Genomic DNA, 25,964 nt, shown 5'->3' on the forward strand with positions numbered 1-25,964 from the left:
AAAAAAAAAAAAAAAAAAAAAAAAAAAAAACTAAAAAATAAATTTAAAAATAAGATGAAATTTAAAAAGCTGTAAACAATAGATTTGTGGCATCCAAGTCTGAGAGAGTAATTCCACTGTAGTCTATTAAATCACATTTGGAATTGTATGTGTAATTTTGGGTGCTGTTTTAACACAAATGGGCTCACAAGTCCCTCATGGTCAGAACAGAGGGAGGCTTTTCAATTATGTCCTGTAAGATAAAGTTGAAAGAATGAGGGATGTTTAATGTAGAAACAGGAAACATGCATAGCTGTCTTCAAATAGCTTTTATTCTGTTTGAAAGAATACTCTTATGAGTGACTTTCAGCAAGCAGAATGGTGGGAGCTACTGCCACAAAGGCTACCATTGGGACATTTGGCAGAATTTGAAGAAACAATCACTGTTGAAATTCTTTCATCTGCTCCTTATATAGTTGTGTAAGACAGTGTCCCTGTTTTAGGGATGCATGTGGATTCCTTTCTAGGAATAAAAGGACATAACTTATAACTTCCTCTTGGGATTCCCTTTATTAAGGGGAAAGGCTGATACTTAACTATATATCTGGCTAATACATTTATACACATTATGAAAAAGTGAGAAAAGAAAATTGACAAAATTACCAATTAATTATTTCTCATAATTCTTCCATAATTTAAAAATTCTTTACAAATAAACTAAAAGTGATAAATTACTAGAGCTGTGGCAAAATAGAATGTGCTATCTTTTGAAGTGATAAACTTCCCTGTTACATGAAGTGGACAACTCTGGTGAATAAGTGCACTGTTAAAAGTGAATGTGATAGCTGGGTGTGGTGGCGCATGCCTGTAATCAATCCCAGAACTCGGGAGGCTGAGGCAGGAGGATTGCTGTGAGTTCCAGACCAGCCTGGGCTACATAGTGAGTTCCAGATCAGTCTCAACTACGTAGTGAGACCCTGTCTCAAAAAAATAAAACAAAAAAAAAGTGGGGGGACGTGATATTTTAAAGGAAATATTTTAGGTTAATGACTTTTTACTTTTTTCTACATTTTCTTAAGGATGGTAAAGCAGAAAAAGCTGACACCTCTAGTTCTGGAAAAGCAAGTATGAAATCAATTCTTGAAAACATGAGTGATCTTTGGGATCAAGAGCAATATGACTCAGAGTACAGCCTGGAAAATTTTATGCATTCGCTCAAGTAACTATCAGATATTGTAAATTCAATTGCTGCTAGTTCAGTTACATTTCTGCTGATATTCAGCAAATTTCTAAGTTTATTGTGAACTTTTAACTCAATGTGTAAATAGATATGAAGAATATTCAGCATAATGCTGGCTCTTGTTTCACTGGGGGGAACAAGTTATTCTCAAATATTTGCACTGTATTAAATTTAAATGTTAATGTGAAATGGTTTAAATTTTACGTGCTGAATAGCTGCAGAGCAGAGGAACCAAACCAGGTTTACATGTGCTACCAGGAGGTGTTCTTACTGGGAATGAGCCTCCTCTCCACAAAGTCATTTGTACAGGATGAGATCCATGAGTACTTTAAGTGTTCATGTACATTTTTTTCTTTTAAATAGAACTTGTTTTTATAATTGATTAAAATAGGGCTTTTTTTGTGTGAAAGCCTCAATGAGCCATAATTTTAAGACTGTAAGAATAATGACCAAGGTATTAGTCAATCTTGGAACATAAAAATGTTAGACAATGAACTGAACCAGACCCTTAGTGAAAACCTTTATATATTTAATGCAGATGAATAGTGTTTTTCAAATCTTTAACATCATTTTGTCAACTTTTAAAATATAATATCATCTATTCTAAGTACAGGTACTGGTATATTTAAGGTTACCATAACATCCAGTAAGAGGGTGTTTTGCTTTTTTAAAAATTTGTCTAATGGCTAGGTTATAGCCAGATTTAAAGAACATATGTACTCAGTAGGTTTTGATCATATATATATATTTTGTAACTATGAACACAATTTTCCAAAAGTAGATTTAGAATCCCAAACTATGGTGAAAAGACTGTTTATTGGAATAATGCATGACTGAAGCATAAAAGGGAGAAACAGTTCCTTTGTAAACACAAACATACATGAATACACATATCTATATGCACAAACATCTATCCTGTACCCAAAAAAGTGTTTCATTTTGGCGCTAAAATCATGTACTTATATAAGACAGCAATAATAATTGGGCATGAAGCTGATTAGTGCTACAAAAGTGAGCTGAGTGGTGAGGGTGGGTATGTGGGTATAGATGAGCATGTATGTGTATGTATATATAATTTTATAATTTTCACATCAATTGATACATGTCTTGTGCATACACACATGGGATATATTTGTATATAAGTGTACAGGTAATAAACTTCCCCAAGGTTTGTGGCTGGCCATACAGATAGGCATCAGTTTAAAAACCATCAGACCTCAGCTGTACAATTACAAGTGTTTGTTAAAATCTTTGTAGTTATACTGTTCTGCAGCACTTAGACATGGACATTTGTCACATTTCAGTAGCTTAGACAACCATATTGTAATACTAAACCTAGCATTCCACAAGAGAATAAACGTAAGATTGAAAGTGCAAAATATATGCAATTGTGTGTTATTTGTAGGAAATGCTTAGAAAGAGATGAAAATAGTTTAGACCTACTTTTTAAAAGCTGAACACTTTAATTGTACAGATTTAAAAGATCAAATGGAAACCCATGGTTTTACATAGATACCTACTATACTTGAGTTGGATTTTTTTTATTATTTCCATAAACCAGCTATTTAACATAGCTCATAGAAAGTGATATTTTTTTAGAATATATAAGGAAGAATATCATTAAAAAGATAGTAAGGGACAGAAGAGTTAACACCATATTATAAAAGTTTTTCCCCTAATTTGAAACGTTGGGTACAGTTAGAAATATTTAAACAGTTCAAATTGTAACAGTTTAATCTCACAGTGTGTGTGTTTGTGTTTAGTAAAATATTTCTAGGATAGACTAGAAAATAGTGGTTATCTCTGAATGAGTAGTATGGCTTATTAACATTTTAGAAAGTAATATTTTGAGTTGTGAAATATTAATTCACACATTCTAGTTTTTCAAATAAAAGGAAAAAACTAAGTATTCGTAAGTGTTTTAGTCACAATAGTACAGAAAGAAGAATGGAGATGTCAGAAAAATTGAGCAATGGCTGTCAGTTTTATGGATGAGATGATATAGTAGTTATGTCTTTAAACATGTGTGGGTGTGGGAAATAAATGAGAGAACACTGATACTATTTTAAACTGGATAATGGGTTCATGAATATCCACTATACTGTTTCCCTATTTTTTGTGTGGTCTATTAGAGAACATTTCGGTTAAAAATTATTGATTCTAAAATTATCAGTCTTATCATTAGTGCTTCCCCTAGGAAGATCTTAAAAATTGGAGTTCTGGGTATAATTTTTGTTTCTTATGAATGCAGACACACTCATACATTACTTTTTCCACAAATATTTCTGAAGAAAAAAAGCTTATAACAAGTCTTTGATGTTGAGACTGAACATAATGAGTAGCTACCTTATTCCTTTTGAGTTTAGGTTTGTTCAAAAGTAAATATTCCTGTGAAGCTATTTGCAAAAGTGTAACTACAATAACATAACAGAAATTACACATGTAACAAGTATCCCATCAGGTGTCTGTTCCAAATATTTAGTCCCAATACACTCATCTACCTTCTGCAGACCTCCTTAGTCTCCCAGAATACATGCTGACATCAGTGGAATATAAAGTGAAATCAATTGGAGGAACATCTGTTTTCCAATACCAGGGAAATCAGTGTGAATCAGTAAAGTAATTTGAGTTGTGTTAATTATTAGAAAATGAATGCTATTCACACAGAGCACTGTCAACAGCCATCTCTTAGGAGATAAAAATGGCATCCTGCTTCAAGACGTTTCTCATGTCTGGTAAATTCACACAAATGAGTCAAGATCTTTTGAATTACAAGGGCCAACATCTTAATTTGTTTGTAGAAACAAGAGATTCAGTCTCCCTCATAAAAGCAACAGAGATATTATTAAAAATGGTACTAGAGCAACTGTCCGTAAGCCCAGAAACAGAGACTCCCAGACCTATACCACAGATCTATGTTTACACCAGAGATACAGCATATGACCCACAAGCCAAGAAAATAATAGCAATTTTGTCATCCCAGCAGAAGCAAATATATTAAACCGCCCTTGGAGACAGTTTAAGATAGGGGCCCCGTAGGATTAACAGAAGGGCAAAGATTCTCAGATTAGAGTAAAATTACACATGTCCTACAGGAAGAACAATCTGAAGATAAAAATAGAACAGTTTGGAAGACAATAAAATAGTATGTTTAAAATAATTAGATATAAGAACAAGGAAAACAATCTTTTGGACAAATCTGAAAAAAAAAACAGAGATTAGACACTGTGGAAGACAGTTTGTGAACTCGAGTTGATTTTACAAAACAACAGTGGGATGCAAAGAGAAACTGGTAGAAAATATGAAAGAGGAGGCAGAAATCATGGAACAGAATGAGAAAAATCTAAGATTTTTTTTAAAAAGTTTGACTTATGTGTGGTTCTTGCAGATTCCTGCGTCAAATCCACCACAAGTTCTATTTTCCCTGACTACAAAACATATTTAAAATCTCTGTACCTTTCCCCATCTCTGTAACTACCACTGCAGTTTAACCACCATTTTATTTCTCCTGGACGACCAGCTTCTAAGTGGTCTCCTACTTGCCAAACTTTCCAGAGGCTTCCAATCACATTCTTACCAAATCTAAACTTAATCATAGGCCCATACAAGTTGTCACCCTGCCATCTTTCTGATTTGACCTCTACTGTGTTTAACACAAAATCAAGTTTGTTTCCAGCTTCATTTTGGCTCCTGTGTATCTTTATAGAACTGTGTTGTGGAAGGGATGGAAAGGATTGAAAAAGTAGCACATCCGAGTAAAGGGTGGAGCATAGGAAAAAAATTATATTCATGTTAAATTTGAGATGCCTAGTGGATATCAAAGTAGAGATGTTGAGTTGGCAGTCAGATAAAGGAGTCGAGTTCAGAAAGGAAAGGTCAAGACTGGAGACAAAGGTAATCGTGGTTAAAGCTTCGATACTACACGGGATCTGGCATTTGTTTATAGCAGTGATGGCAGATCTTTCAGAGAGCTGTCAGTGATCCAAGCAGCCCACTGTGGCACAAATGCCAGAGTTTCACCACCACTAGTTTGTTTGATAGAATATTACAGAGCAGTGAGAATCGGTAAGTAGTAAAACACGTATGAAGCTCGAAAACATAGTTTCAGACCACATAAGTAAAGATCCAAATTGTCCAAAAACAGTGTTGGTGGCTATATAAATGGATATTATAAAAATATAATGGATATGTGTACACTCACAGAGATGGCTAATTCACAGTTTTAAAATGGAAAATAAAGTGACAGCACAGCACTTAACTGATCGTTTACTGAGTCCCATACACAATGGGATAAGCCCAAAGATCTGCAAAGAAGGAGAGACCAAAGCCAGCAGCTGGCCTGGGTTACATTACTTTAAGAAGAAACCTCCAGGCATAAAATATTATTTGCAATAAAGAGGGATATCAGAATGATACAAGATTTAGTTAATTAATTAGGAAAATACAGCAATTCATATATACTTCAAAATATATAAAGCAGCTGGGCATGGCAGCACATATGTGTAATATGCTCCCTGCACTTGGGGGCTGAGCCAGGAGGATCACGAGTTTGAGGCTAGCCTGGACTACAGAGTGAAACCTTGTTAAATTTTTCATAAAGCAGCCTGTCTCACAAGTGCAAGGTCCTGGGTTCAATCACCGGTACCGGGAAAAAAAAAAATTCATAAGGCAAACAAGTCCAAGACCACAGTGGCATTTTAACCTTCCTCAATAGAACAGGTAGACCCAAAGGGGGGGCGTGTAGTAGTACACAGACGACTTTAGACTTTTTTTGGGGGGGTACCGGTGATTGAACTCGGGTCCTTGCGCTTGCAAGGCAGGCCACCGAACCTCTGAGCTAAATCCCCGGCCCCGAGATGACTTTAATAATGTAGTTAGTGTAACTTAGTGACGTATTGTGATCTAGATATACGCAACCACTATAGAGCACAATCTTTGATAGCTCATGTGTGACATTTACTAAAACACCATATGCTGAGCCATCATCTAAATCTTGGCAAATTTCAAGAAATTGAAATTATATATAGTGTCCATTTCTCCACTCAACAATATACTTGATCCTAGCAATTACAATAAGGCAATAAAAAAGTGACCATAAAAATTAGAAAACTATACTTATAAATATCATAATCTAGGTACTGTATCTTTTAAAAAGCTAAGAGAGGGCCAGGCTCAGTGGCGCTGTGCCTGCCTCGCAAGTTCAAGGTCCTACATTCGATCCCTTGTACCAAAAAAAAAATCTAGGAGAATTAAGCAATTTAGCAGTTATGTGGGATGTAACATCAACATACAAAAATTTATATTTCTATGTACAAAAAATTAGAAAATGATTTTTTTTAGTTTGCTGTAATAGCACCAAAATCCATGAGCTGCTTAGGTACAAGTTTTACAAAATACATAAAAGTTCTGTATGCTGAAGGAACTACAAAATAAAAAAAAAAGGTAAAAAGGTCCTTGACAACAGACTTTAAATCTGTTAAAACACAATTCCAGTCAAGCCGGGTGTGGTGGTGCACGCCTATAATCCCAGCACTCAAGAGGCTGAGGCAGGAGGATCGGTGTGAGTTCCAGACCAGCCTGGGCTACATAGTGAGTTCCAGGGCAGTCTCAACTACATAATGAGACCCTGTCTCATAAAACAAAAAAATTCCAGTCAAAATCCCTGCAAAACTGTTTTAATAGAAATGAGTGAACTAGGCTGAGGATATAGTTCAGGTGTAGCACCTGCCTGGCAAACATGAAGCCCTGAGTGTGATTCCTGGTACCCCCCCCAAAAAAGCTAAATCTAAAATTGATATGGCAAGGCAAAGAACCCAGAGTAATCTAAAACAACTAATTACACCACCAATTTCAAAGCTTATAAAATGATCACGATCAAGACAGTGTAACACTGTCTTGACCATAAGGTAGGTCAGTAGAATAGAACTGCCTGCAAATACACCTACACTGAAGTCATCACAAAGGTACTAAGACAATTCAATAGAGAAAAGACAACCTTTTTAAAAACTGGGTGTCCATACGCTTAAATTCTTCTATACACAATTTATACCTTAGGCAAAATTTAACTCAGAATTAGTCATGGGCATGTGTTTTAAAACTACAACAGAACATTTTACAAAGTTGTGATCTTGAGTTAAGGAAAGAAATCTTAGCTATGATAACTGATATGGCAGCTCTTTGATTTCAGTAGTCTTCCTGGCCCATAACTCCCTCCCCAAAGCAGGATATGGAAACTAGAATTTCTTTCCCAAGTCAGGTCATTGGAAGTCCTTTTCCTTCCAGAAGAGTATTTTTCCCTGCCCTGGAAGGAAGTGTTATACAGAAGCCAAGCAGCATGCTGAACAGATAAGCCTTGCTGGGCTCTCCTCTGTCAGGATTGCCTCAGACCAATTCGGTCAATTCTATTTGTACCCTGTTGTCCACCCTTACAGTAGTCACGCCTGTTAACACAGTGAAGTCTGTCTTCAAAAACAGGGTGCAGAGGGTTTCCAGATAGCTGGACGTGTGCAGGTTTCTGAAGCCGCACGTGCCTCTCCCATCTGTAACTTTTGTAGTACCCTAAAAAGTGCTAATGTGTTTTTCTGAGTTCTCTGAGCCCCTAAACCCCCACCCCGGGAAAAGTAGGAACCCCAATTTAAAGCTGGTCAGTCAGAAGCACTGGTAAGGCCACCTGAGGCAGCCAGAGTTGGGGATAGGGAGGCGTTCTTAAGGGACTGAACTCTCAGCCTGTGGGGTCTGATGTCATCTCCCGGAATGCAGTATCAGAACTGAATTGAATTAGAGGACATCTAGCTTGTGTCCACTGCAGAATGAATTGCTTGACATGTCAGAACTCAGAAAACCCAATTTAAAAATGGGTTAAACACTTTGTCAAAGAAGGCAAATAAGTGCAAGAAATGATGCTTTTCTAATGGGTGTGTAGTGGTGTATCACGAGAACAATGCGAGTCTGTTACCCACCTTGCTACTGGAGGGTAAACCCAGGGCCTGTGCATGTACTCTACCATTAAGCTCTATTCTCTACCCTTTATATTTATTTTGAGACACGTCTTACTAAATCAACCACAGTAGCCTCAAACTTGGAATCCTTCTGTTTCATCCTCCCAAATAGCTGGGATCATGAGCCTGTGCCACCATGCCAAGCTCTAATTTTACAGACTGTTACAGTTTGGGTCTGGACATCCCCCCAACACACGCCAGGGCCTCACGAGGTCAGAGCTGTCGGAATCCAGAATGCGAGATGCTGGGACGAAGGCGCGTGACTGCTAAGCCACCACACGTGAGTGTGTGGTTAGCACTGCCCTCACCCCACAGTCTGGACGGGATGAAAGGGGCAGAAAGACGGCGAAGGTCTCTTGCTGCCTTTGCTACTTTGTGCACGCTGTGGTGTTTCTCCTCTGCGATGCTCGTTTGGCATCTCTACCTTGGAGCCAGCTGACTATGGACTGAAACCTCTGCAGACTATAAGCCAAATAAACCTCCTCTCCTCTAATTTGGGTGTCAGGTATTTTGTCTCAGCAACAAGAGAAAAGTAACTAAGACACAAACGATCCTGACTGCTGATGAAGATGTGGAGCACCGGGAGCTGCTGTGCTGCTGTTTGGAATGCAAAATATAGTACAGCCACTTTGAAAAATGCTGTGGTGGTTTCTATAAAGTTAAACACATCACATGACCCGCCAATCCCACTTCTAGGTATTAATATTCTAGGTGTTTTGTAGGATACTCCTAGGTATTTAATACAATCATATCCACATAAGAACTTGTACACAAATGTTTATAACAGCACTATTCATAATAGGCAATGTATTAAAGCAACTTAGATACCTACTTGCTGACAAATGTGCAAACAAAAACACATGGTCTAACCACACAATACAGCATGATTTGGCCACGGGAATGAAGGGGAGGGGAAGACTGAAGTCCTGACACACATTACAACACGGATGTACCTTAAAAACCACCTAAATACAAAAAGCCAGTCACAGACAGTATGTATGATTATGTCCATAAGAAATATCCAAAGCTGGGTGTGGTGGTGCACGCCTGTAATCCTCAGCACTTGGGAGACTGAGGCAGGAGGATTGCTCTGAGTTTGAGGCCAGCCTGGACTGCATAGTTAAGGCTAAGCACAAACCCTGTCTTGAAAAGACAGGGTTTTGCCCCCGACAAAGAAAACCGGTGGGTTCACCAGCAGACTGAACAAGACATTCAGTGAGAGTTAGAAGATAAATCAATAGAAAAATTCCCAAAATTTTGGGAGAGAAAAATTTTGGGAAGAAAAAGGAGTGAGAAAGGCAAATGATTAAGAACCAACGGGCCGGGGATTTAGCTCAGTGGTTTCACCGCCTGCCTTGCAAGCGCAAGGACCCGAGTTTGATTACTGGAACAACAACAATAAACAAAAACAGTGGACAGTTACAGAAAGTTTAACATAAATGTTATAAGCAGAAGGAGATACAGAAAAATGAAAAGTGGTTTAAAATTAATGAGAACTAGAAGTTTTTCAGTTAACATTAGACACTATACCATCAGACACTGTAACAGGAAGCTGGCAACACCAAGCGGTGTAAATAAGATCTACTCTAGGTCTATCTAAACCACAGGAAATGGAAAACATTTTGAAAAAAGCCAAAGGGGAAAAATACTTTATGCCAGATTTTCTTCCCAAAGCATGAAAGCAAAGAAAAAAATGGAGCAAAAAATTATGAAATGATGAAAGAAAACCCATCAAACTAGAATTCTGTATCCCAAGAAATTTTTTTGCAAAAACAAAGGAGGGAGACCCTCAGCCAGTTGTGCTGGTACATAACTAATTCTAGCACAGGAGGCTGAGGCAGGAAGATCAGTGCAAGTTTGAGGCCAGTATGAACTACATAGTGAGACCTTGTCAAAAATAAATAAATAAATAAAGACTCAGACAAAACCAGAGAATCTTTCACTAGTAGACATGCTTTGAAGAGTAGTCTCCAGAGAGAAAAATCAAGGAGGACATCGGAGAATGGAAAGATTACCCCTGTTCCTAAAGAGGTGGAGCCAGTATAATCAAAATGGACATACTTCTAAAACATACATAGATTTAATGCAATCCCAGTCAAAATACCAATAGCACTACTCACAGACTTAGAGAAAACAATCCTAAAATTTATATGCCAAAGCAGTCCTGGGCAACCAAAGCAAAGCGGGAGGCATACAATCCCTGATTTGATTGAAGTCCTACAAAATGACAGTGACAAAAGCATGGTACTGGCACAGAAAAAGGAATATGGATCAGTGGAACAGAACAGAGGAAGCAGATACAACCTCAGGCACATTCAGCTATCTGATCTTTGACAAAAGTGGTAAAAAACACTGGAGGAAGGAAAGCCTCACTAATAAAGGTGTTGGGATAACTGGATATCCACATGCAGAGTCTAGACCCATATATTTCACTGGGTACTAAAACTAAAAATGGATCAAAGATGTAAAACAGAAACAATCTCCTGGAAGATAAAAGGTAAGGCTCTTGAAGATATAAACATGGGCAAAACCTTTCTAAACAGAACTCCAATGACACATGAAATAATACCAAGAATCAACAATTGTGATCATATCAAATTAAAAAGCTTCTGCAGAGCAATGGAGAAAGCAGAGTGAACAGACAACCCACAAAATGGGGAAAAATTGCCAGCTATTCCTTAGACAGAGGATTAACATCTAGAATACATAAAGAACTAAAAAAAATGAGACCACCTTTAAAAAAAAAAAAGCAAAAAATGGGCAACCAGAATGAATAACATGCTTCTCAGAAGTACAAATAGCAGTAGATACATGAAAAACATTCGACATTGCTGGTCATTAGGGAAATGCAAATTAAAACAATACTGAGGTGACTTCTTACCCCAGAAAGAATGGCCATCATCAAGAAATCAAACAATTAACAAATGCTGGTGAGGATGTGGGGGGAAAGGAACCCTCCCACATTGTTGGTGGGAGTATAAACTAGTAAAACCACCATTGAAATCAGTGTTGAGATTCTTCAAAAAACTAAAAATCAGAAATAATAATTGACCCAGCTCTTCCCCTTCTAGGTCAAAAAGAGTTAAAGTCATCGCCGTGCAGGGATACATGTGCACCCATGTTTATAGCAGCACAATTTAACAGCTACATCTTAGAAATGGCCTATATACCCATCAACAGATGCATGGATAAAGAAAATGTGGCAATCACAATAATAAATGTTGGCAGGGTTGTGGGGAGAAAGGAACCCTTCTCCATTGTTGGTGGCAGTGCAGACTGGTACAACCGCTGTGGAAATCAAAATGGAGATACCTCAAAGAGCTGGGACTAGAGGTTCCATTTGACCCAGCCATCCCTCTGCTGGGTATCTTTCCAAAAGAACTAAAAGAATCATATCACGGTGATGTATGCGCACCTATGTTTATAGCGGCACAGTTTGTAATAGCTAAAACTTGGAAACAGCCCATCTGCCCGTCAGTTGGAAACTGGATAAAGAAAATGTGTTTTTTCTATAAAATGGAATACTACGCAGCCATAAAGAATTAGAAAGTAGATTCATTCATAGGAAAATGGGTACATTTTGAGGATATACTCCTAAGTGAAATAAATAAGTCACACATATGCTAATACCGAATAGTTTCTCTGGTGTGAAAAACTAAAATAGTACTCAAGATCCTAACGGGGCAATTAGCAATGTGAAATAGGAAGGAAAGGACCAAAGGTGTAGGGACAGTGAGAAGGATAGGGAAAGGGGAATAAGGGAAAAGGAAAAAAATATGAGAAAATGTGAAAATGGAATTAAAGTGTTTCAAGGTGGGGAGGAGAAGAGGGGGTGAAGGGAGGGTGGGGACAAGGGGAAAACATGAGAACCAAGACCTGTCATGTAAAGGTACAAGATCCCAGTAATGAATGCAACTGTACTGTCTACCTAGAATGTACCAATAAACTCAATTTAAATTAAAAAAAAAAAAGAAAATGTGGCATTTACAACAATGGAGTACTATGCCATCAAGATAAACAGGAGGCATTTGTAGGACAGTGCATGCACCTGGAGACCATAATGTAAGGAGAAGTAACTCAGACACACAAGCTTAAATACTGCATGGTTTCTCTTCTATGAGAAACTTAGAAGACAGACAAATAGGGAGTAGGAGGGTTTTCAAATGGGTGGGGGAACAAGATGGAGGGAGGGGGAGCAAAGACGGGAGAGGAAGGAAAAGAAGGGGAAATGATGATGAAAATAGAGTGTTTTCAACTGGAAAGGGGAGCAAGAGTTGGAAGGAGGGGAGGAAGAGAGAATTTTAAAGAATGTGTACACGAACTGACTCTCCACAGGAAATGTAATCATCATGTCCAACAAACATGAGCTAATAAAGTTTTCAGGGCTGGGGTTTGGCTCAGCGATTCTGCCACCTGCCTCGTAAGCGCAAGGGCCCAAGTTCCATCCATCCCCAGTATCAAGGAAAAAATATGTTTTTCAAAGAGAAGGAAAATGACAACCTATCTACATGAAAGTAAGAGGATACAGAAGGTAAAATAAAACTTGTATTATTATGCTAGTTACTTCAAAATAATAAGAGAATAAGGATTCGGTGGTAGCAAACCCACCTATGGCACTCATGATGCAGCAGGCTGTCTGTATCACTGAAAGCTCTAAAAGGTTCTCCATCACTGCTCCTTACATGTAAATGAAATGAATGGAAAACGATATATAAGGGAAGGCAGCAGAAGGTGATAATACTGTTACAAAGTAGTTGCCCTACTCAGAAGATGGTAGTATCATTACTGGGCCGTGGGTTTCCCAGAAGTGTCTTCTGGGGTCTGTCCTGAACAAACAACTGGTCAAGTGCAGAAGGAGCAAAGGTTTACATCTACTAAAGAGAAAAAGAAACCTGCTCCGCAGAGTTGAGTGCAGGCCAATCAGAAGTAGGAAAAGCATACACTCTGGAGGGTGAGAGTGGACCACTGTGAGAGAGCACAGTGGCCAACAGCTTAATGGCTGCAGCCTCCAGTCCCTCAGGCTGTCATGAAACCTGGGCTGCCCTATCCAAAGCCTGCTTGAGTTCTGGCGAGAACTGAAGATTGCACACTATGATTGGTCCTGGGTGAAGGGCTTTGGGAACTTTTTCTGCACATACCCTTGTCCAGCCAGCTTTTGTGCCCTGATCTCCTGCATCAGTATTATTTGAAAGTGGATTTTAGTTTTTTGTTTTGTTTTGTTTTATAGCGGGGATTAAACTCGAAAGTCGCGCTTGTGAGGCAGGAGGCAGAACCACTGGGCTAAATCCCTGGTGAGAAAGTGGATTTTAGGATGAGGGTAAAAGTAAACTGCCAACCCTAGAGATACCACCAAAAGATTTTTTTAATGAAGTAAAATTGATATTCTGAGAAGAGAAAAATAGTTGTAATAATATACTCAAATCCAGAGAAGACAGAAAAAGAAGTTTTTTTTAAAATGACAGCAATAAATAGAAAATAGTTGATAGTAACAGTCAGTGGAAGTAACATCAGAGGAAGACAGCTGGTGACCCACGTGGATTCCACACAAGTTTTTTTTTTTTTTTTTTTTTTTTTTTTTTTTTTTTTTTTTTTTTTTTTTTTTTTTTTTTTTTTTTTTTTGAGATTGTGTCTCACTATGTAGTTGAGACTGACCTGGAACTCACTATGCAGCCCATGCTGGTCTCGAAATGACAGTGATCCTCCTGCCTCAGCCTCCCAAGTGCTGGGATTACAAGCGTGTGCCACCGCACCCAGCTTCCACACACGTTTTTGAGTCTCTGAAAGCTGGTCTTTTAAGTTGTCTGCAGGTCACTGTTTGGGCAGCATGGGTAACTTGGGAAAGTTGCCCTCCGGTGTCTTGGCTAAAGCGCTGGAAGAAAGGCCATAGCAGCGACAGTAACCCCACCATCTGCCGCCACCACCAGGCCACCTGCAGCCGCTTCTTCAGCCGGCCCTCAGGAAAGAACGACCTGACAGTTGATGCTGTGAGATCAGGCGATGAGCTGCAGTCGGGGGCCCTGCACAGGAGCAAAAGCGAAGCCTGAGACTGCCATGGAAGAAGGCGAGGAGCTGGCTGTCACCGAGAGGTCCTCAGGTGCTCTCCTGAGTGGCCTCTCTGACTGCACAATTGTCACCTTCAGCAAAGTGCAGCGCTTCTGGGAGTCCAACTCGGCTGCCCACAAGGAGATCTGTGCAGTTTTGGCTGCTGTCACTGAGGTGATTCACTCCCAAGGAGGGAAGGAGAAGTTTGCTGCTCTGATGACAACAACGGAGACCGTGGACTTCCCGGAGTCCCTGGCTGCTGCTGCCTACTTACTGATCCTTGTCCTGTGCTCATTAAGAAGTTCTCGGACACCTCCAGAGCCTTCGTGGACACCGCGTCCTCCCGGGCCAGCAGCAGCTCCATCTCTGCTCTCCAATGGGTCCTCTCCTGCATGGCTACCCTTCTGCAGAAGCAAGAGCTGGAGGCCCGGGGCCACCCTGTGACCCTTTCCAGTCTACCAGGGGCTGCTGAGCTTCACCATGCACGCCAAGCCCAGGGTCTGGAAGGGCTCCACCTTGGTCGCGTTTTTGGAACTGCGATGCCTGTCTCCTCCCCTCGCTCACAGGTCGTGACAGCCACCATGCAGAGCTGAGCTCGTCGGGGGCCCTGAAGGAGTGCGGAGCTCCGCGCATGGATGCCATCGGCCCGGTGACCTCTTCAGCTTCAGGTCCTACCCAGTGTATCGCCAAGATGTTCAGCGCGGTGGAAGAGGGCCCGGGGTACAAAGCCCATGCGGCCTGGAGCCCTGTGCTGCAGCTGCTGTGAGGCAGGCCCACCCTTGATGAAGAAGTACCTGCAGTCTCTGTGTGACCTGCGCCTCTCCCCTCACTTTGTCACGGAAGCCCCAGACCAGGCAGTGGGGGCTGCAGTGACTCTGGATTTCAGGACCACGTCCGGGTGACACAACTTAGTTTTCTCACCACCTACTTCTTAGCCCTGGCTACCAGCTCGAAGAGCAGAGCCATGGGCCTGGCCCAGGCAGGCAGCACCACGGAGTCCAAGATCTCCGACACACTACGGTAGCGGTTCTGGACTCTCTTGCCTGGGTTCTGCATCAGGCCCACCGATGTGGCTGCCTCCTTCAAAGGTCTGCTTCGGACACTGGGCACAGCCACCAGTGAGGGCCCAGACCTGAGAGTCACTGTGTGCCGGGCTCTGTCCCCCCATCACCAAGGGCTGTGAGGCAGAGGTTGACTGGACTTAAGTGAACCGCTTTGCCCAGAACCTTCTGCCGATCCTTTTCAATGTGTACGGGCAGCCTGTTGCAATGGGGGACATGCCAGGCCCTCGCCGAGCTGTGCTGGAGACCCTCAAACTTAGCTCACCGTAAGTAAATGGTTTCCTGGAAAAAGCCAGAGAGAGGGTGCTTGACCTCGCCGGTTCAGATTTCAACAGATTGCCTGTTCTGGACTTGGCTGTGGCCTTGGCTCCTCACGCAGGTGAAGCCGCCATCAACAACTGTACTACACCCTACAGCCCCACCTGGAGAGAAAGGTCTATGGAGTACAAAAAAGCCTACTCTGTGCTGCAGGAGGTTGTGCCAGCCCCCAGGGCCCCGAAGCCCGCTTCGTGGAGAGCCACCTGGATGAGCTGACCCTGCTGGACCCTGGAGCACATCTCGCCCGCCAAGAGACCCCATGTGAAGTGCCTCGCTCATGTGGAGGAGTTCACCGTTGCTCTCGTCCCAGAGGTGATCCTGTGCACCAGAGGTGTCGGTGGGCACACAGAACACTTTTGCCCTGCTGGTGGAGACAGGCTGTGCTTTATTGCAGTTTGGTTCCAACCAGGAAGAGGCCCTGCAGCCCCACCTTATCCTGATCTACCTTGGCCTTATGGGCCCAGTGACCAAGGTCAGTTGCAGCATCCTGGCCCTGCCCCTGCCCCACTTCCTTTTTGAGTTTAAAGAGCTGATGGGGACCAGCACAGCGGAGCAGCTGCTGGCCTCACAGACCCACGATGTGGTCAGATCTGCACTGGGCTTCATCAAAGTGGCCGTAGTAGTTATGCATGCGGTGCACCTGGACAAGCCTGTGCAGCTCGTGATGGGGACCATCGGGAAACCGTCAGACAGCATGCAGTGGCACCTTCACGTGAAGCTGCACAGCCTGTTCGCCAAGTTCATCCGCAAGTCTGGGTTTGAGCTGGTGAGGGGGCTGCTGCCTGAGGAGTACCACAAAGTCCTGGTCAACATCCGGAAAGCTCTGAGAACCAAGACCTGCCATGTAAAGGTGCAAGAGCCCAATGATGAATGTAACTGTACTGTATACCTAGAATGTACCAATAAACTCAATGAGAGGGAGAAAAAAAGAATTCATCATTGACAAAGTGAAAAAAAAAACAAAAAACAAAACAAAACAAAAATCTGGAAAGCTGAGACCAGACCCAAGAAGCACCGTGCTGAGCCAGGCTGCTGCAGAGGAGGAAGAGGAGGAGGAGCCCACCCAGGACAAAGGGGACAGCACCAAAGGAATTTTGGCTGAGTCAGAGGATGAGGAAGACAATGAAGAGGAAGAGGAAGACCTTGGAAGGGAGCAGTGGAAGCTGGCACGAGAGGAGCCAGGCGGGGCTCAAGGAAGGGGCTGGGATGAGCCCCTCACCTTCCTGGATCCCAAGGTGGCCCAGGGAGTCCTCACCACACAGCCAGGGCCAGGCCAGGGCAGGAAGAAGGACCATGGCTTCAAGGTGAGCGCTGATGGCTGATCCTACGGGAGGAGGAAGATGGCGACGAGGTGGAGGAAGAGGATGGCACTAAAGGTGAGGACGAAGAGATGGCTGACCTGATGGAAGATGTGGGCATCCGAAGTAGGAAGACGCATAAGCAGCAGGAAGAGGCTGAGGAGGACGGGCTGGAGATGCCCCCTAAGTACCAGGCTGAGGCTCCGGTATCCACCACCCAGCGGCCAAGAGGGTCACACCAGAGGCTGAATACAAGGCCAAGAAAGCAAAGGGTGACGTGAAAAAGAAGGGTCGGCTTGATCCCTGTGCCTACATCTCACTCAGCAGAACCAAGCTTAACTGCAGGAAGAAAGTGAAACTACGGGGACAGCTCAAAGGACTGCTGAAAGCTGCCCCACGGGGGTCCCAGTGGGACACAAACTCGGAGAAAGGATCGCTGGTCCTGAAGCCCAGGGCCCCTGCGCCTCTCCGTGGTCTAACCTGAGGCTAGCTCCAAGTGCTCAAGACTGGCAGAGCCTGGAGTCGGACTTGGTGGAACTGGAACTTGACTCCCAGAGAGATGCTCGGGTTTGGAAGCTCCGAGTGGAAAGCACCCGTTAAAGACATCCCTGGTGCCTCTGAGTAGGCCCTGTGAGGTGAATGTGCTTTCTGCCCGGTGGCCGTGAGCAGCCAAGCATGGCCCAGCGGCACTCAGCCCGGCTGTGCTCTGGTTGAATGAGATCTGTTGTGACCAGGTGCTCAATAAATGAGTGTCACTATGAAAAAGAAAAACCACAAAACCAAAAAAAGACAAAAACAAAAAACAAAAAAACGGTAAATACGGCAAATACAGATCCAACTATTAAGTCATTTTAAACGTAAATGGTCTATTTAAGATTTTTAAAATTGAGGCTTACATACATGTTATGTAAAGAAACCCACTTTAAATATAAAAACTCAAATAGGTTGAAAGTAAAAAGATATAATCATATCCATTTGGATGACTACCACAAATGTCGGCAAGGATGTGCTCAAAATGGAATACTTCCATACTCCTCTTAAGAATATAAAAAGGAATCTTAACAACTCTATGCCCACAAATTTAATAGCTGAAGAATCAATTCCTTAAAAGGACCAGTCTACTAAATCAGAGAAACAGAGACTCTGAATAGAGCTGTAGATAGTGAAGAAATTGAATCAATAATAATTTCTTAAAATAGCACCAGACATGGATGGATTCACTGATAAATTCTACCAAATATTTAAGGCAGAATTGATACCAGTTTTCTACAGTGGTGTTCCAGAAAATAAAAGCAGAAGGATTTCTAAGAGCACAATCAAATGAAGACATTACAAGAAAGGAAGGCTGCTGCCGGGTGTTGGGCGCACACCTCTACTCCCAGCACTCAGGAGGCTGAGGCAAGAGGACTGTTGCACGTTCGTAGGTTACAGGGTGAGTTCAAGTCCAGCCTCAACCACACAGCCCCGTCTCCAGATATATAGATACTCCAATAGGATGGAGGAAGGGAAGGAGGGGGGAAGCAAGGAAGGCAGGCTGCAGACCAAAATATATCTAATAAACCAAGATGAGAAAGTCCTCACGAGCAAAGTGGATTAAAAAAAAATGTCAACCATGAATTATATACCATAACCAGGTGAGATTTATTCTGGGTGTGCAAGGGTGGCTCAACATTAGAAAATAATGTAAGAAGCAAAGCGATTCAGTGGAACAAAGACAGTCTTTTCCACAAATGGTGCTGGAATAAGTAGACATATGAAGGGGGAAAAAGGGGGAGGGTGCAAAAACGAACTCAAAATTGATCATAACCAAAACACAAAACCATAACCACCAGTTTAAAATACAAAGTTGTGGGCCGGGGATTTAGCTCAGAGGTTCGGTGGCCTGCCTTGCAAATGCAAGGACCCGAGTTCAATCACCGGTACCCCCCAAAAAATAAATAAATAAAATACAAAGTTGTAACACTCCTAGAAGGTAAACTAGGAGAAATCTAGAGGACCTATAGTGACGACTTTTTAAATACAACAGGAACAGCACCAGCCACACACACACACACACACAGAAAAAACACACTCAAATTTAATAATTAAAAAATAATAACAATTAAAACTGTCAACTGGCTATGGTTGTGCTTGTCTGTAATCTTAGCACTTTGGGAGGCTGAGGCAGGAGAATAGCAAGTGAGCCCAGCCTGGGCAGCTTAGCAACATACTGAGACCCCATCTTAAAATATAAAATTTTACAAAAGGACTTGGAAGGTAGCTCAGCAAAACTCGGTGTAACTTTAATCCCAATACCAGGGAGGAAAAAGAGAGAAAGAAGGAAACTATCAACACAAACAGAAAATGGACAAAAGACCTACAGGCATTTTCTTTTTCTTTTTCTTTTTCTTTTTTTTTTTTTTTTTTTGGTATCAGGGATTGAACTCAGGCCCTTGTACTTACAAAGCAGGTGGCAGAACCACCGAGCTAAATCCTGGCCCCCTATAGGCATTTTCTAAGCAGACACTCCAGCTAAGAGGATACACAGATGGGAAATAAGCATGTAAAAAGCTGCATATGCTGTTACTAGGGAACTGCAAATTAAAGCAACAGAATACCCCTGAACATTTCAAAATGGTGAAAATCCAGAACCTTAGCAACAGCAAATGCTGAAAAGGACACAGAGCAACAGCGTCTCACTGAAACTCACTGAAGTAGAAATGCAGTATTCACTACCTGCCGGGCCATCTCCTGACGCTGTACAAAGCGGGCCGGGGGAGTGGCTCGGGCCGTGCTCCACAGCACTGCAAACAATAAAAGCTCTAGGTAGTCTTAGCACACAATTCAACAATCATGTATTTACCCAAATGAACTGAAAACCTGCTCCCAGAAAACCTGCAGTGAATATTTATAGCAGCTCTTCCTAACTGCCAAACAATAGGACATAACCAAGTGTCCTTCACCAGGTAAATGAAGAAAAAAAATCTCCACAAAATATGGCAGATCTATACCATAATAGAATATGATTCCATATTATTCTGTGATACAATGAAGTGAGCTATGAAGCCAGGAAGAGGCATGAAGGACTCCTCAGTGTACACAGCTGAATGAAAAAAAGTCCGTCTGAATCTAACTAGATGACGTTTTGGAAAAACTCCAGAGAAGAAAAAGATCAGCGGCCACCAGGGCTTCAAGGGAGAAGGAAGGGATCATGGGCTGGAACATGTGCCATTTTTAGGGCAGTTAATTCCTATATGACACTAAGATTGTGGTTACAGGACATTATGCATTTATCAAAATATAAAAATATACAACGCAAAGAGGGAACCCTAATGTAAATTATAGGCTTTAGTTAATAACAAAGCAGGACACTGTTGCTCAATTGTAACAAATGTAAGGGAAACACAGTAAGGGGTATGGAAAGGCTCTATGGAACTCCGATCAATTTTCTGTACTGGGTAAAACTACTCTATAAAATAGTGATTAAAGGATAGCTATGTCATAAAAAGAATCAATTAGAAAATGTGCAAAAATAAACATTTCACTGAAGAAGACATAAAAATGGCAATTATGCATGACACAATATTCAACAATAGCAACTAGAGAAATACAAATAAAAAGCACAATAAGACAGTACTATATACTATCAGAATGGAAAATATCAAAAGCAGTAACAATACCAATGCTAGTGAGGATTCAGAGAAATGATCACTTACACATTTTGGTGGAAATGTAAAATAGCGCACCTGCTCTAGAAAAAAGTTTTGCAGCTCCTTAAAACACTAAGCACAGGGGCTGGGGGTGTGGCGTGGTGGTAGGACACTTGCCTAGCATATGTGAGGCCGTAGATGTCCATCCATAGCACCAAAATGACAACAAAACTAAACCATACAGCCCTTTAATCGTACTCCTTGGCATTATCCAGGGAAAATGACATGTTTACACAATAGCGCACGCATTGTTTACAGCAGCATTGTTAACAGCCCCAAACTAGAAACAATCCAGAAGTCTTTCGGAAGTAAATGGTTAAGCAGCCTGGAATTCCACACCATGGAATACTACTGGCAATAGAAAATGAACTATGGATACACAACAACTGAGCTGCATCTCCACAGGAACATGCTGAAAAAGCCAGTCCCTGAAGGTTATGTATTAAATATTCCCCTTTATAGAATATTCTTGAAATAATGAAGTGACACAACTGGAGAATAGACTAGCAGCTGCCAGGGGCTCAGGGCGGAGGGAGTGACAATTTGATCCTGGTGGAGAAGGGGATGTTCTATTTCTTGACTATATCAGTCCTGATTTCTGGTTGTGACAGAATACAGCTTTTTGTTTTGTTTTGGTTTTTGGTTTTTTTGAGACAGGATCTCACTGTGTAGTTGAGGCTGACCTGGAACTCACTATGTAGCCCAGGCTGGTCTCGAACTCACAGCAATCCTCCTGCCTCAGCTTCCTGAGTGCCTGGACAGAACACAGTTTTGAAGGTTTTAGGGAGAAACTGGGTAAAAAATATACGGTACCGCTAAACTCTTACATTTTTATGTGAATCTATAGCTATCTCAAAAAGCTTTGTAAAAGCTTAATGCTAAGTAAATGAATCAGACTATAATATGGATTAGGGCCAACGGATCTTTGACGTTAAACAAAACACTTCAGCACAGGCACCATAAGAGTGACCAGTGCTCAACTATCAACTGTGGAGATTAGGAAATGGAATTCTTTTCCCACTCCATTTCATCCCCCAAATTGACTGTATTTAAAAGCCAAATCCCAGATGCGCCCGCCAGCGTGGCCCGGACCAAAGGGAGCTGTGCAGGGCCCTCCGCTGCTGCGACCCCCCAGACCTGGGGGCTCTGCGGCAACCCCACTCGGGCGCGGGATGCCCAGGCCGCTGCGAGGGGCCAGGAAAAGTCGGGGTCGAACCCCCGCCGCCCTCCCTGAAGAGAAGAGTGGTGGCTTAGCCCCAAGTTCGAACGCAGGGTGTCCCACTTGCCCTTCTCGCTGACAGCGACTACTATACCGGATATTTTCCAAGTATGGCAAAGTTGTGAAGGTTACTGTAATGAAGACAAAGATATGAGGAAGAGTAAAAGTAAAAAAAAAAAAAGTAAAAATGTATATTATTTGTGGGTAAAGACTCTACACAAAACTGCACCAGAGCCATAAACAACACACAGTTGTTTGGCAGTGATAAAGGCAAGTACTGCTATTGACGAGAGAGAGAGAGCAGCTGAGTTCGTCCGAAGGCGAAACCACTCTGATAAATCAGTGTTAGGATGTGGGGAAAGCGGACACTTAAGTTATGCCCGTCCAAAAAATATGCTCGGAGAACGTGAGCCTCCAAAGAAGAAAGAAAAAGGAAATTGCCAAACCGGAAGAAATTGAGGATACAGCAGAAAGTGAAGACGAAGAGGAAGACCCCGCTCTCATTCTCGGCCAAGCCATCGCGTCCGGGCGAGCCAAGATTGAACAGAACAAATGGAAAGTCGGTGCAGGGGCCCGAGGGTAAAGAAGAGCGCATACTTCGGCGATGAGGAAGACTTTAGTGGTTAGAGTTGGATAATGTAGATGTCAGGAAAATAAAAAACATCTGCAGCACAAATTATTTGCATATAAGAACACTTAAGACCAAATAGTATTTTTTTTTTTTTACCATCAAACAGTGCTTAGAAGATGAAAAATAATTGTTTAAATTATCATGTTTCGAGCTAGGTGTGATGACACCCTGTAATCCCAGCACTTTGGGAGGCTGAGGCAGGAACACTACAAGTTCAAGCCTAGCCTGGGCAACTTAGCTAGTTAGCCAGACCCTGTCTCAAAATAAAAGATAATTTTTAAATTATCACACTGAGGATGTAGCTCAGTGTGAAGGCCTTGGGTTCAACTCCCCATACAGGAAAAAAAAAAAAAAAATTCTACTTTGCCTTGGTATACTATAGACCTAACATCTCTAATCCAAAAATTCAGAATGTTCAAGTAGAAAATTCCACACCATGCAACTATGATTCACCAGCAACATTATATAAAAACTACTCTATCCAACTGTCTTCAGGTTAGGTACAAAAGGCATTTATAAAGCATAAATGAAATTCATACTTAGACTGAGGTTCCATCCAGAAAAATATCTCATTCTGTATATGTACATATTCCAAAATACTTCTGGTTCCAACGTTTTTGTTGGTTTGTATGGTTTGGTTATGAGACAGGGTCCTCCTGGGTAGTTCAGGCTGGCCTTGAACTCACTACGTAGTAGCCCAGGCTGACCTCAAACTTAAGGTGATCCTCCTGCTTCAGCCTCTGAAGTGCTGGGATTAGGAGGAGGTGACACCGCACTGGCTGGTCCCAAGCATTTGGGATAAGGGATGTTCTGCCTGTACTAAAATTTAGGATTTGTTAGGAATAATCAAACTTGAAAATAATTTTAATAAAAACAAAACAAATACAAAAAAAACAAATCCTCTGAATATAGGTAGTCTTGAGGGGCAGCAGAAAGGAACCTGAAGATGGGAAGATGTGAAGATCTGGAGCAGATGTTGAGGTTTGGTGACGAGGAAGCAAGGCCATCTGAGTGGCCCTCGGTCGCAGTGACAGCCAGAAAAGAACTACGGTTACTCCTGAAGCAAACAGTGTGTGATATGCAGCTTTACTATTCACTGAGCCCTGCTTGTTGTAAATGCTATACTGCAACTTACAGGAAATGCACAGTCAGTACATTAATGAATTTTCACAAACTGCCCTTATATCCAACACCTGAGAGTCACCAAAACCTACCAGTCACCTTCAGGTCCCTTCCTTTCACTCATCTATGTACGTGTGATCATACTGTGCACGCTTCTGGTTTTTTTGTTTTGTTTTGTTTTTCTCTTTTTCTTGGGGCTGGGGATTGAACCCAGGGCCTTGTAGACCTTCACTCTTACTGTTTTATACTAGTCAGTTTGCAGACAATGTATCCATTCTAATGCTGCAGGGCAGTTGGACAGCATGCTACTCGAGTGGTACTGCTGTGATCATTCCTCTGTGTCTTTTGAACACATTCCTGCTCGGCATATACCTGTAAGTGAAAAATCTGGGTCACAGGACAAACATACTCATCAGCTTTTGTAGAAGTTTTCCAAAATGACTATATAGTTCTACCAATACTTATCTGGATCTTCCCTAATACGGTATTTTGAGTTCTTTATATTTTAGTCATTCTAGTGGGTATGTACTGGATGTGTTTTGGTTTTAATGATGTACCCATCTGCTCACAACAACAAGCGGAAGGCCCGAGTTTTTTGAAACAAGATAGCTCCTCACCTTAGAAATCAAGACTCACCAAAGGAGTCTTTCTTCCATTTACAAAGACTCATGTGGTGTAGGTCTGTCTGCAAGGAAGGTGACAATGTTTTCCTTAAACTTAATGATTGAGCCCAATCCACCCTAACTAAAGGTTTGACCAGTAAAACAGCAAAAAGGATAATGACTTGGCGTGGGCTGACCTTTGGGAGCCAAGGTCAAATGCTGAGATGAGTGCATATACAGCAGAGCAAAGTCCTCTTTACTGAGATTCAAACAGTGCCTAAACTCGGGTTTTATTCCCTTTACACTGCTTTGTAAAGGGACAGAACCTAGGTAACATAAATTTGTCTACCCCAGTAAATATCAACACTCCAGCCTTTTATCTGTGGCAAATCACACTGGCCCTCCAGACTTCATAGAAAGATTTTATACTGAAGACATCTGAGATTTAACAAAGGGGGCAGTTTTTTCAGAGCTTACTTTGTCTAAAAGCAGTCAACTCATGTAAGACTACCATTAAGTTTCCTCTCTGGGGGAGTTTCACTGGCCAGAAAGGATCCACCGGCACTTGTATAAATAGATTATATCACAAACTTTCCTGCCTCTCATTGGTTCTAAGATTCCAATTGTCTTTCCTGAAGACACCACTTGATCTTTCCGGAGAAGACCTTTCCTCGCTCTCCTCCGGATTTAGACAGAGCAACCCCTACGTCTAATCAGTCGCTTCTTTTGTGCATTTCTATCTGGATAACAGTAAGTCTTGTCTTTCCCTCCGTTAATCTTGTTCAGTAATTGACAGATCGCTAATCACCAAACCTAAATTGGCAGAGGGAAAAGGTTTTCTGGCCCAGCAACCTGGGCTGGGGATTGACACTCAGGCCCGAGCGTGCTAGGTGAGCACTCTACCACTGAACTGCACCTTCGGCCCTTTATAAACTACAATTTTTGTGACAGGGCTGGCTGAGTGGCCCAGACTCGTTTCCAGGTTGCAGTCCTGTGACAGCCCCCCAAGTACCCCCAGCAACCACTCACTAGCACCCATACCCATCGATTTGGGTCTCCATTAATCAAGGACCTATTTAGTTGAGCTGTTTCAGGTCAAATACGGAAGTGCTTATATGGAAAGGGTCTGGTGAGCCCCACGGAGCCCCATTGTAAAGCTGTTTGTTGGCGTTCGCTGGTGATGAATGTTCTCTGCGAAGCAGCTATCTCTCCAGACCAAACCTGCTCTGAACAGTCGGGGCCTGTGCTGCACATCGCCTGTCAGCTGCCAAGTGCTTAGTATGCAGCAGCAGGGCAGCGGCACAGCTGCGGATGCGAGCCTCAGGCGCAGGGAACGTCACGACCACTCTCTCACGGAGTTTCCGCGACAGGGATGAGCTGCTCGCCCCAGAGGCGCCTTCACTGCTCTCTCCCCTTCATTCCTGGAACCTTTTCATCAGGGGACTAGTGCGGGATCCAGATCAGATCGCCGCTCTGAAAACAGGATTCCATTGTAGCTTTATGTGTAATGGATACATAAATTCAGACTGAAAAGGCCTGGAATTTAAGACCTCACGCCCTTTGGGGGGAAGGACAACGTATACACAGCTCCAAGCGGTGGGTAAATAATATCCTGGCAACCTGGCTGAGCTCTGGCCTCTGGATTCACTTTCAGGGCGCTGCTCCCCGCAGAATTAAGCGGTGCTGGGGCCCCGGGCTGCTCTTCTGGCCAGGTGGGTGAGGAAAGGTGCGCTTACCTGCAGGGCTGCGGCGAAGAGCAAACCGG

The 25,964-nt window shown here is 42.3% G+C and overlaps 1 protein-coding gene and 1 pseudogene across 1 annotated transcript in view; both read left to right on the forward strand.

Annotated features, from left to right (window-relative positions):
• Btaf1 (B-TFIID TATA-box binding protein associated factor 1) overlaps nucleotides 1-2,058 on the forward strand; it is a 100,951-nt gene extending 98,893 nt beyond the window's left edge. Inside the window, exon 38 of the mRNA XM_010632100.1 lies at nucleotides 1,059-2,058. Within this exon, the coding sequence (XP_010630402.1) occupies nucleotides 1,059-1,202 (144 nt within the window). The 3' untranslated portion in view covers nucleotides 1,203-2,058. The remainder of the gene's footprint in view (nucleotides 1-1,058) is intronic.
• An 11,983-nt stretch (nucleotides 2,059-14,041) lies between these two features.
• LOC104867700 lies at nucleotides 14,042-17,420 on the forward strand (annotated as a pseudogene).
• Nucleotides 17,421-25,964: the final 8,544 nt, after the last annotated feature.

This window comes from Fukomys damarensis, unplaced genomic scaffold, assembly GCF_012274545.1.
Source record: "Fukomys damarensis isolate Sample0158 unplaced genomic scaffold, DMR_v1.0_HiC HiC_scaffold_20, whole genome shotgun sequence".
NCBI lineage: Eukaryota > Metazoa > Chordata > Mammalia > Rodentia > Bathyergidae > Fukomys > Fukomys damarensis.